This window comes from Salmo trutta, chromosome 38 (assembly GCF_901001165.1).
Source record: "Salmo trutta chromosome 38, fSalTru1.1, whole genome shotgun sequence".
In the NCBI taxonomy this organism is placed as follows: Eukaryota; Metazoa; Chordata; class Actinopteri; order Salmoniformes; family Salmonidae; genus Salmo; species Salmo trutta.
In genome coordinates, this window is record NC_042994.1 from 10,924,772 (window position 1) to 10,937,684 (window position 12,913).

General features: G+C 44.3%; 1 protein-coding gene across 8 annotated transcripts in view; it reads left to right on the forward strand.

Moving 5' to 3' along the window:
• The first annotated feature begins 316 nt into the window (after window positions 1-316).
• Window positions 317-12,913, forward strand: part of LOC115178520 (neuropathy target esterase-like) — a 37,070-nt gene continuing 24,473 nt past the window's right edge. For 6 of the 8 annotated variants that reach the window (XM_029739750.1, XM_029739757.1, XM_029739756.1 and 3 more), the window contains exons 1-4: window positions 2,865-2,957; window positions 8,220-8,317; window positions 9,836-9,889; window positions 10,045-10,132. In XM_029739750.1, the coding sequence (XP_029595610.1) occupies window positions 8,261-8,317; window positions 9,836-9,889; window positions 10,045-10,132 (199 nt within the window). In that variant the 5' untranslated portion in view covers window positions 2,865-2,957; window positions 8,220-8,260. Of the gene's footprint in view, window positions 337-2,864; window positions 2,958-8,219; window positions 8,318-9,835; window positions 9,890-10,044; window positions 10,133-12,913 lie in introns of those variants that run through there. The other 2 variants (XM_029739751.1, XM_029739755.1) reach the window with 2 other exon arrangements.

Here is a 12,913-nt window from a genome sequence, read left to right on the forward strand (position 1 = left end):
CTCCCTCAGAAAAGATGCCTACTTGGAGGCATCCAAGGCCCCCATCGCCCAGTATTCAACAGAGGTGACCATCCAATACATGCACAGAGTAGAAGACTCACTCACTTTCTCACTCTCTCTGACACACACATACTCCAGTTTGCAGTATGGAGTGAGAGTCCATACTGTCCTCACTGCTCTCCCTGTCTTTTCAGCTGGATAAGTTCCACAACATGATCCCGTTCGACCAGATGACCATCGACACGTTCCCCGAGACCAAGCTAGACATGGAGAAGCACCCGTACTGCCCACACAAACCCATTGCCGAGCTGTAACTTATCACTACTGGCCAGCCACGTAAGCCCATGGCAGACTTATCACCAGTCATATCACTCTGCCTCACAAAATAGATAATATACAGATCTGAGTACATTCTTTTATTGTCATGATTATTTTCAATTGGTTTTAGCGCCAAACATTTGTTTGTTGCTTCACTAATTTAGCTTTCTTATCATGCATTTTGTCAATTAAATATTACCACTCCAAAATAGAAATGTTGATGATGTAATGGCTGTTTCTAGATTGAGAACCTAATTCTCCTAAACCAGGGTTTCCCAAACTCGGTCCTGGGGCCCACCCTAGGTGCACATTTTGGTTTTTTGCCCTAGCACTACATGGCTATTTAAAATGACCAACTCATCATCAAGCTTTGAATCAGCTGTGTAGTGCTAGGGCAAAAACCAAAACGTGCACTGGGGGGGGGGGGGGGGGGGGCAGGACCGAGTTTGGGAAACCCTCTCCTAACCTGCCACGTTAGTTCTCCTAACCTGCTGTGTAAGTCTACCTAACCTGTTATGAAAGGTCACTTCTGCTTGTCAAAACCGGCAGCCTGCTTTGAGAACAGTGAGTTTCCACTAATGTGATACACATGTAAATGATATGTTCTAGGTAGAATATCCCAGATAATAAACGCTATGGTGTACTGACAAGTTAGTACCACTGGGTGGCAGTATATGCATGTACTTGGCTCCAGGTTGAATGTGGCACCTAGACTCACCTACCTAGTTACTTCTACTCACAGTACACTTCATACTTGCACAAATGTATGAAATTAGTATTGTGAATGATTTAAGTGTTGCTTGTTGTTAGCTGAATTTATTTATGTCAATGCGGAATTACTGTATGGATTACATTTGAGTCATTTAGCAGACGCTCTTATCCAGTGACTTACAATTAGTGCATTCATTTTAAAATAGCTAGGTGAGACAACACATCACAATCGTATAATGTTCCTTTTCCCTCAAAGTATTAATTAGCAAAGTCAGTGTTAGCGGGAAATGTGAAGTGCCTTTTTGGGGCGGGGTAGGGGGGTTTCAGACGGTTTCAAAAGATGGACAGGGACTTCGATGTGCTGACTTTAGGGGGGAAGCTTGTTCCACCATTGGGGTGCCAGGACAGAGAAGAGCTTTGACTGGGCTGAACGGGAGGTGACGACCCCCCCCCCCCCCCCCCTTAGGGATGGGAGGGTCAAGAGACCAGAGGTGGCAGAACGGAATGCTCGGTTTGAGGTGTAGGGTTTGAGCATAGCCTGAAGGTAAGGGGATGCAGTTCCCCTTGCTGCTCCGTAGGCAACCATCAGGGTCTTGAAGATGATATGAGCTTCGACTGGAAGCCAGTGGAGTATGCGGAGGAGCGGGGTGACATGGCAGAGCTTAGGAAGGTTGAACACCAGGCGGACTGCGGCATTCTGGATACGTTTCAGGGGTTTGATGGCACAAGCGGGGAGCTCAGCCAAAGCAGAGTTGCAGTAGTCTAGATGGGAGATGACAAGTGCCTGGATTAGGACCTGCGCAGCTTCATGTGTGAGGAAAGGTTGTACTCTATGGATGTTGTAGAGCATGAACCTGCAGGAACGAGTCACTGCTTTGATGTTTGCAGAGAATGGCAAGGTGTTGTCCAGGGTCACGCCAAGGTTCTTTGCACTCTGGGAGGGGAACATTGGATTTGTCAACCGTGATGGAGAGGTCTTGAAGCAGGCAAGCCTTTCCCGGGAGGAAAAACAGCTCCGTTTTGACGAGGTTGAGCTTGAGGTGGTGGGCCGACATCCAAGCTGAGATGTCTGCCAGGCTCACAGAGATGCGTGTCACCACCTGGGTGTCAGAAGGGGGGAAAGAGAAGAGCAGTTGAGTGTCATCCGCATAGGAGACCATGTGAGAAGCGAGTAACTTGGTGTACAGAGAAAAGAGGAGCGGGCCTAGCGTTTTGGACGTGGCGTTACCCTAATTATAGGGCCTTTAAACCACCACAATAATGACTGAATCAATCATCCCTCATTCAATACTAAATACTGATGAGCACTGAGGAATATCATTATATTTTATAAATTGCTGCCTTATCTTTCCTATCTAATATACACCTTGGTAGATGTCTGAAGATTCGGATTAAAAAAAAATTGTCATTTTTTTCCCTTCATAATGGCACCTGTAGAAAGTGGGCAATGTCGTGGACTACATACCCAGTTGATCAATATGTATTGTCATTAGTTTGTAGTCGGATTCAAGGATCCATCATAAATATTTTATTAGCAGCTAAAGTGAGTGTTCAGTTATCAAGATTAATTTACTAAAATCATGCATGATAAACTGTACAGTACATTTTTGGTTTGTTGTCTCTTGTTACTGGTTAGTGTAATCGTCAGTCATATACACCTCGCCAATCACAGGTCTATTTGTAGCGCCCCCTTCTCAACCTTGCGATTCGATTGGTCACTTCTCTCATATCTATCTAAAGATAGGCGGGCTATGTTGCAACATTTCATCCCTGGATGCAGATTGGATTAGATATCCACAATTTCAGATTTTGATTGGCCTGCGGCTCATGTAGAATAAAAAAATAGGAGGAGTTACGTTACAGATCATTTACCGCTATGTGTGTTATTTGACAGTACTGTAAAGATTGACGAGAAACACGCAGTTCAGGTAAGGGCGTTTATCGTTTTATTCACTTTACATGTAGATAAATATCATGACATTTCTAGTGAGAGGACTGTCTAGCTTAATAAATTGACATATGTATGTGTCTTTGTGGTAGAGATTGTGTCACCAAATGTCCAGATAGTGCGCGAGCTGTGCCGAGCATGTCAATCAATAAGCACTGTCCCTGCTGAGGTCAAAATCTTTGCATTAACCAGATTCTGGTGGCTTTTCTGTACTAGCCAACTTGGTGAAATTCGAAAGCGACTGTATTTGTACATTAAATTAGGTATTTTCTACGGCTGGTTGGTCTCATCGTAAACAACGACCTAACGTTAGCTGTTGTGTTGGCATTATCGGTCATCATATGCCAACGCTGACTAGAGGGGACGGTAGTTAACGGCTAGCTAGCGAGGTTTATGATGCTTGCCTGCTGTTTCAAAGCGTGTCAACTTAGCTAGCTACTGTAACTAGGCTACTGAATGTTGTGTGTGTAGCGGCACACATTGTAACTGTTAGCTATGTACCTAGCTAACTAGCTACAAAATAATGAGATGACTTAATTGAGTACAAGTTTCTAATGGTCTTTCCAGAACATGTTTGGCCCTGTAGTACTGCTAAGGTAGAGGACTGCCGAGACACGAAATTAGCATCACTTCACCAGTTTCATTACCGTACTCTGCGCAAAAACATACCCACGGTTTGCGCAGGTCCGAGCTAGAATGCGGCTACATTCTTGAACAACTCTTTCGACATAGACACCCGAGCTGACCTACTATTGCCACACTGTCCTGCTACCGTTCACAACTGCACACGACTCATGAGCTACTAATTCATGCCACAAAGGCTATACTGTAGTTAACCTACACATTTGAAAACGGTAATATGGTGCATGCTAATTGATAGACTTTAGGGAGCAAAGGTCAAGTTGGGCCATATGCTTATGTCTGGTTTCTGTTCTCTATGGCCCTAGTTATTGCACACCATAGAAAGTTGGCTCAGTCAGAGTTCATGTACTTTCTGTCCATAGTTCCCACAGCAGTTTGTCTGTTCTCTGGGGTCTGACAGGCTCACCCAGTACAAACATGCTATAGGCTGTTGGTCCCTGGCCCAGAATGGGCAGTGTACATAAATAAAACGGGTTTGGTGGTGCTATTATTGCTCCTGGTGTGAGAGAAGGAGGAATGACGAGAGAGGGAAAGAGAGTTTGCACATGCCTGGGCCTAGGGACATCAACACTGGCAGTATTGTTTTGAGGACAATGGGAATAGCCACCAAGCTATTACTGGAGAGTGGGAGAGAGAGACAGCTGCTTCTGCTAGAGGAGATTTCTGTAACATTTGACCCTTTTCACTGACAGTGATCTTATTACTCTGTAATAATTCTGCTAGCCTAAGCCTTGTAGTAGTAGTGTGCAATGAATGCAATAGTTAGCATAGGCCTACATGTTACACAATAGGATAAACACTGACAACACTTAATATTCACTGAGATGGCATGAAGGGACACGGCAACTCGCTCTTGGGATCAGTGGACACTCAGTACTTTAAGTTTGCACGATTGATTGTCTTTTATCCTTTGAGAGCAAATTCTTTCCACGACAAAAGCCTAGCACTGCAACTGTGAGTGAGGGGCAGGGAAAATGTAATGATGAGCAAATGGAAACATGTATGTTTTCCTTTCTATATGATTACCCTGGGCCTCCTTGTTGTCTATACAGCACAGACCAACAGAGCATGTGATGTTTCCAGAGCCAGACAGTACTGCTTGGCTGGGTGGAATCATTGCTAGGCCTAGTTTACCATGGTATTTCATTCAAATGGGCATTTATGAACATAGGGATATTCAGTAGTTTGGGTACTTACAGTTTTGCTTCAGGAGTTGGTTAAATGACTAAAACACGAATGGTGGAGGATGAGAATAGACCTTGATGCTACACATCCTGTTTCAGGTCTGTTTGTGACAGGCTATGCAATATGACAGTCCACTGTCAGCCGCTCTCTCTGATTTGATTTCATACAATGCAGCTCTTGGCCTCTGGTTCCTAGACCATGATGTCATGGATTATCCCTTTAGCTGGGGTTCAAAAGTACATACAGAGCATTCAAAAAGTATTCAGACCCCTTCACTTTTCCACATTTTGTTGGTTAGCCTTATTCTGAAATTGATTTTTTTTTTAAATCTCAATTTATACACATAATGACAAAGCAAAAACAGGTTTAGAAATTAGTATTCAGACCCTTTACTCAGTACTTTGTTGAAGCACCTTTGGCATCGATTACAGCCTTGAGTCTTCTTGCATATGATGCTACACACTTGGCACACCTGTATTTGGGAGTTTCTCCCATTCTTCTCTGCAAAGCCTCTGAAGCTCTGTCAGGTTGGATGGGGAGCGTTGGTGCACAGCTATTTTCAGGTCTCTCCAGAGATGTTCGATCAGGTTCAAGTCTGGGGTCTGGCTGGGCCACTCAAGTACATTCAGAGACTTGTCCCACAGCCACTCCCACTTTGTGCTTAGGGTCAATGTCCTGTTGGAAGGTGAACCTTTGCCCCAATCTGAGGTCTTGAGCAAGTTATCATAAAGGATCTCTGTACTTTGCTCTGTTAATCTTTTCCTCGATCCTGACTAGTCTCCCAGTCCCTGAAAAACATCCCCAAAGCATGATGCTGCCACCACAATGCTCCACCATAGGGATGGTGGCCACTCTACCATAAAAGCCTGATTGGTAGAGTGCTGCAGAGATGGTTGTTCTTCTGGAAGGTTCTCCCATCTTCACAGAGGAACTCTTTCAGAGTGACCATCAAGTTGGTCACCTCCCTGACTAAGGTCCTTCTCACCCGATTGCTCAGTTTGACCTCATGGCTTGGTTTTTGCTCTGACATGCACTGTCATCTGTGGGACCTTTTTATATAGACAGGTGTATACCTTTCCAAATCATGTCCAATCAATTGAATTTACCACAGGTGGACTCCAATCAAGTTGTAGAAACATCTCAAGGATGATCAATGGAAACAGGATGCACCTGAGCTCAATTTCGAGTCTCATTGCAAAGGGTCTGAATAATTATTTAAATAAGGTATTTCATTTTTTATACATTTGCAACATTTTTAAAAACCTGTTTTTTTCCACTGTGTCATTATGAGGTATTGTGTGTAGATTGAGGATTTCTTCAAATTTGATCTATTTTAGAATAAAACTGTAACGTAACAAAATGTGGAAAAAGGGAAGGGGTCTGAACACTTTCCGAATGCACTGTAGTAGGCCTTAACCATATCACATTAGCTTGTATGGCTAAATATCTTTCTGTTAGCCTAGCTAGGGTATGTCAGTGGCAGTCAATGGAGGATTGAATGCTAAGCTAGCTGCTTGTTTGTCTGTGCTCAGTGTGTAGTCTATAAAGACTTTGTTTGGGTTGCATACTTGCATTTGTCTATGTCAACAAATGGGTTAGGAGAGATGGTGGGGGGTCTGGAATGTCTGCTGTGATGATGTGATAAATGGATGGAGTGGGAGGAAGGAAAGTAAAGAGGCGAGATGATGAAGGGAACAGATGGGGGTGGAGTTTCATTGGTCAGTGCTCGGCCTAAATTCCAGGAGTAATCAAATCAAAGTTTATTTGTCACGTGCGCCGAATACAACAACCTTACAGTGAAATGCTTACTTACAGGCTCTAACCAATAGCGCAAAAAAGGTATTAGGTGAACAATCGGTAAGTAAAGAATGGCTATATACAGTAGCGAGGCTACATACAGACACCGGTTAGTCAGGCTGATTGAAGTAGTATGTACATGTAGATATGGTTAAAGTGACTATGCATATATGATAGAGAGTAGCAGTAGCTACGGGACACAATGCAGATTGCCCGGTTAGCCAATGTGAGGGAGCACTGGCTGGTCGGCCCAGATGAGGTAGTATGTACATGATTGTATAATTAAAGTAATTATGCATATATGATAAACAGAGAGTAGCAGCAGCAGCGTAAAAAGAGGGGTTGGGGTGGGGGGGCACACAATGCAAATAGTCCGGATAGCCATTTGATTACCTGTTCAGGAGTCTTATGGCTTGGGGGTAAAAACTGTTGAGAAGCCTTTTTGTCCTAGACTTGGCACTCCGGTACCGCTTGCCATGCGGTGGTAGAGAGAACAGTCTGTGACTGGGGTGGCTGGGGTCTTTGACAATTTTTAGAGCCTTCCTCTGACACCGCCTGGTGTAGAGGTCCTGGATGGCAGGCAGCTTAGCCCCAGTGATGTACTGGGCCGTACGCACTACCCTCTGTAGCACCTTGCGGTCAAAGGCCGAGCAATTGCCGTCAGTGATGCAACCAGTCAGGATGCTCTCGATGTTGCAGCTGTAGAACCTTTTGAGAATCTCAGGACCCATACCAAATCTTTTTAGTTTCCTGAGGGGGAATAGGCTTTGTCGTGCCCTCTTCACGACTGTCCTGGTGTGTTTGGACCATTCTAGTTTGTTGTTGATGTGGACACCAAGGAACTTGAATAACCCAAATAGGGATGGGGGTAAACCCTCTTAGAGGACCAGCCCTCAGGGAGATGGTCATGGGAAGAGGGGGGGGTATTAGTACCATGCCATGCCATCTGGGCACAGTAGGATTGTCTGTCTCTGGATCATGTGTTCCAAATGCCACTGTATTCACTATATAGTACACTACTTTTGACTAGGGCTCTGTTCAAAAGTAGTGCACTGTGTAGGGAATAGGATTCCCTTTGGGACGTTACATGTGTGTCATTGGAGCACTGTTATTATCTCTAACTCGGTTTGGGACTGGGATATGATCATGTTGCCAGTTTCAGTGGGGGAGGGGACGGATGGGGATTGGCTGAGAGGCTCTGCTGTTCATGCATAAACACATATACAGTATGTATCTATAAACAGCAGTACCTTTCAGAAACCTGGATAGGTGTCTTTCCCAAAGTTCCCAGGTTTTCCAGGAATTCTGGTTGGAGTATTCTGCTTGTTGCCTCCTGATTCAGGGAATTTTCCAACCTGGGACTTCTGGAAAACCTGGACATTTTCAGGAAAGTAACCAGAATTTTGCAACCCTAAACCTGGACAACCTTTACAAAGAGCAATGAGTCATAAAGACATACTAGATAGTATTTAGTATAATTTTGTTAGTAATTGCTCTTTGTAAAAGTCCAGGTTTCTCTTCCATGCTACTAAAAAGCTATTTGCTTTACTACTTGAGTGAGTGTGAGACGTAAACAGTAGCCTGCGTCTGATGCCAACATCCTGTTTTGTCTCCTTAGAGGCCGTTGATGGACCAGCCTGGTGAAGAGGCGGGGTTAGAATGGGACAGAGCACCTCGGAACAAGAGGGCCAAGAACATGCAGATGCCCATCTGGAAGTAAGAACACACACGGACACACACACACACACGCAATCCTCTCCTATAGCACTTACTCTGGCCCCATTGACCTCACCAACTACTACAGTACCGCTCCCATAGAGAGAGAGAGTGTGTGTGTGGATACCTAGTCGGTTGCACAACTGTATGAATTTAACCAAAATGTCTTCTGCAGTATGTACAGTATCCACCATCTGTCAGACCAGAACCAACTTCTCACCAATAACTGCAGCTGAGTCCTTCTTTCTTTCGTTTCTTCTCCTGATCAATAAGCACTGACCGCTCTCCCCCTCCAGCTCTGTCACTGATTGGCTGAGAGCCAGAGTACTAAAAGCCAGTTGGCCTTGCCCCATAGTTATACACTATCTGATTGGTTATGTGACCAGTAGTCAGCTCAGCCATCTCCTTCTCTCTCTCTCTCTCACACACACACACACACACACACACACACACACACACACACACACACACACACACACACACACACACACACACACACACACACACACACACACACACACTTTCTATTGCAGCAACACTGTAAATAAGCTTATCTCTGAGCTAGGATCTCCACTCCTTCAATGAGTCATATAGGGCCTAGTCTTAATCAGTGAAGGGATTAGAACAGGGAAGGTCCTTTTGGCAGGACATCACTCAATTTCTACGATATCCTCCTGGAGAGAAGTGTCCTATTGATTTAGAGTTAGAGAGACCTCAAAAGATAAGACTCTCACTGTAATTTCTCTGCTTTGGTCCCCAACTGTGTCGGTGTGTATGGCATAGGAGTTAGACATCTCTCTTGGCTCTCTCTCACTTGTTCCCTCTCCCTTTCAGTCAGTCACTCACTCATTCACATACAGCTGTGTACAGTACAGTCAGCTGATCACAGCCAAATTGCATCATATCTCAATGAGCTCTGTGTTATTGTCTGGTGCAGCAGAGTAAAGCAGCAGACAGTCACTGTTCCTATTGTTGGTCTCAGAGCCAGGCTGACATGGGCGCACGGCAACTCAATCCATATTGACAGAAGGCAATTAGGCTTACTGTATAATAATAATCATCATCATCATCATCATTAAAACTATTGTTAGTGAGTTATGTTGTCCCATTATTTATATGGAGCTTTTTGAGTTAAGCTGGGTAAGAAGGGACTGAGAGAAGGAGGGATGAACAAAGGAAAGAACAAGTGGGGTGGGGTGCTGACAAAAGAGGATGTTGATAAATAGTTAGGCCAAACTAAACACATTGGGTGACTGGATGTGTTTAAGATCCCTCCTGGAAATTGTCATCCAGACCTGATTCAACCCAGATGAAACATTTTTACGTCATCATTCCTCCTTCTCTGACATTCTTTTCCCCGGGCATGGCAAATCCTAAGCCCTGAATTCCTTTATAAGTCAGTTAACTCAGTAACGGAACTTTCCCAGCTCTGGAAAAAGTTCCCTGTCTACAGTACATAGTGTGTATATATAGGCTATTTTATACAGTTGTTCACTTGTCTTTTTTGTCTACCAACAGGAAGGGTTTAACAATATCAAGGCGTTTGTGGAGGAAGAGCTACAGACTAGCATGGTTAGTTCGTATGTTGTAGTCTGGTGTGCAGTGTTTCATTCCATGAAGCTGTTGTAATTATGTTCTAATCAGCTGCTGCACACCTCTCTCTCTCCACATCTCCCTCTGTCTGTCTCTCTACATCTCTGTCCGTCTCTGTCCATGTCTCTCTCTAGATGATGGGGATGGTGATTGGTGCGGGCATCGCCATAATCCTCATCGCCATCCTCATCTTCTTCATGCTGCGGAGGATCCAGCTCAGAAGTACGTGTCACATTCTCTCCAATGCGTTTTCTCCGATAACTATAAAATGAAATAAATGCTAGCTTCAGTTACACTAGCGATTGCCCTTCACTTACACCTAAAAGCTTTCTAGCGCTGTCCCTGACCCCCCCCCAATTTTTTTTTTGTCAGACTGAGTGTATTTTTCCAATACACGTTATGGCCATAAATATGTGGACACCCCTTCAAATTAGTATATTCAGCTATTTCAGCAACACCCATTGCTGACAGGTGTATAAAATCAAGCACACATCCATGTACTGTCCATAGACAAACATTGGCAGTAGAATGTCCCGTATTGAAGAGCTTAGTGACTTTCAATGTGGCACTATCATAGGATGCCACCTTTCCAACAAGTCAGTTAATCAAATTTGTACCCTGTTAGAGCTGCAGCGGTCAACTGTAAGTGCTGTTATTGTAGAGTGGAAACGTCTAGGAGCAACAACAGCTCAGCCGCGAAGTAGTATGCCACACAAACTCACAGAACGGGACCGCTGAATGTTGTAGCACGTAAAAATCGTCTGTCCTTGGTTGCAACACTCCCTACCGAGTTCCAAACTACCTCTGGAAGCAACGTCAGCACAAGAACTGCTCATCGGGAGCTTCATGAAATGGGTTTCCATGGCCGAGCAGCCGCACACAAACCTAAGATCAGCATGCACAATGCGAACACGGAACCCAAACCGACTGCACTCTTGCGCCATCGTGCATAAATGTATTTTGTCCCCCCACACCAAACGCGATCACGACACGCAGGTTAAAATATCAAAACAAACTCTGAACCAATTACATTAATTTGGGGACAGGTCGAAAAGCATTAAACATTTGTCTATTTAGCTAGCTAGCTTGCACTTGCTAGATAATTTGACCTATTTAGCTAGGTTGCTGTTGCTAGCTAATTTGTCCTGGGATATAAATATTGAGTTGTTATTTTACCTGAAAGGCACAAGGTTCCTCTACTCCGACAATTAATCCACACATAACGGTCAACAAAATCGTTTCTAGTCATGTCCTCCTAGGCTTTTTCATCTCTTGACTTTATATTGTGATTGGCAACATTCATAAATTAGGTGCATTACCGCCACTGACCTCGTTCATCTTTCAGTCACCCACGTGGGCATAACCAATGAGGAGATGGCACGTGGGTACCTGCTTCTATAAACCAATGAGGAGATGGGAGAGGTAGGACTTGCACCGCGAGCTGCCTCACAAATAGAACTGACTTCTATTTTATCCCTTGGCAACGCAGATGCTCGTTGGCGCACAATAATTGAATATAGATTTCAAAATGTATTTTGCAACGCTCACGCACGCGACTTGAGTGGTGTAGTCAGCTTGTAAGCGTCGGCTGGAGTGGTTAAAGGTCGCTGCTATTGGGGCAGTGGAAACGTGTTCTCTGGAGTGATATCACACTTCACCGTTTGGCAGATGCCAGGTGTGGAAGAACTTGACTGGCCTGCACAGAGCCCTGACGTCAACTCCATCAAACACCTTTAGAATGAATTGGAACGCCGACTGCGAACCAGGCCTAATCGCACAACCTCACATTCTCTTATGGCTGAATGGAAGGAAGATCTGGCAGCAATGTTCCAACATCTAGTGGAAAACCTTCCCAGAAGAGTGCAGCAAAAGGAGGACCAACTCCATATTAATGCCCATGATTATGAAATGAGATGTTCGACGAGCAGGTGTCCACATACTTTTGGTCATGTAGTGTATAGACACCCTATGTGTTTTAATAAAATCAACTATATGTACTGAGCTTGTCTGATGCTTTAAGCACGCTGTTTGAATGAAATAATTAAGACCCATGACTCAAGAGGAAGCCAGAGATCAAGATAGCCTAAATCTTTTCCTGACCCTCCCGCTCACCTTCGCAGATTCTGCCGTTAAGCTCCTGAAGTTGTCGGCAACCTTTTCCACTTGGAGTACCAATTTATCTTACCATTTCTACCGATCTGCGTGCACATTTTAATGACAGTTGCATTTAATTTAAAATAGTCTTTATCTCAAAATCATTGTCATGTGGTTAATTTAAATTCTAAATGATACAAATCTAAAAGTAACTTCTATTGCCAACTATGTACAAGTTGCCTACATAAAGCCAAGAAATAAAAACTTTGCATCCTGCAGGTAGAAAGTATCCTATCCATTACACTGGCAATGCACGGCCTGTCTGCAACGAACTTGAAACATTGTATCAACTGGTTCCAGCCTGAAGCTCCTGCTAGCAAACTTGTAGCATTGTATAAAATATTCTGGGTCCTCAGTTTCCCGCTCCAGTGAGCTATGGACAGCTGTAGGCTATTTGTGCAAGTGTTACGAACCGGCTCAGAGTTCGCAACAAAAGGGAGACAATGTGGAGACAAGGAGTATCAATATATATTTATTAAATAAAGTAACTAAGTAATTAACAATGTGTGTAATCAGTAGTGTAAGTGAGTTTTGCATACCTGAATGTTATAATGCAGAGTGTTGAAAGGTGCCAAAGCAAACAACCAAAATACCACAACTACCAAAAACAACAAGGTGTCTGCATGGAGAGAGTCTCCCAATGACTGTGGAAGAGGTCTCTTTATCCTGGGACACACCCGAGCCCAGGTGTTTCCCATGTAGCTGACGACCCTCCCAACTCCGCCCACCGGCATCCTAATAAGGAACAAGAGCAAAGAGAGAAAATACGGCAGACAGAGTGGGAGGGTCGTCACACACCCCCCCATAAAACCGGGGACCAACAAGGGCCCCGGAACAACATACCAGCCT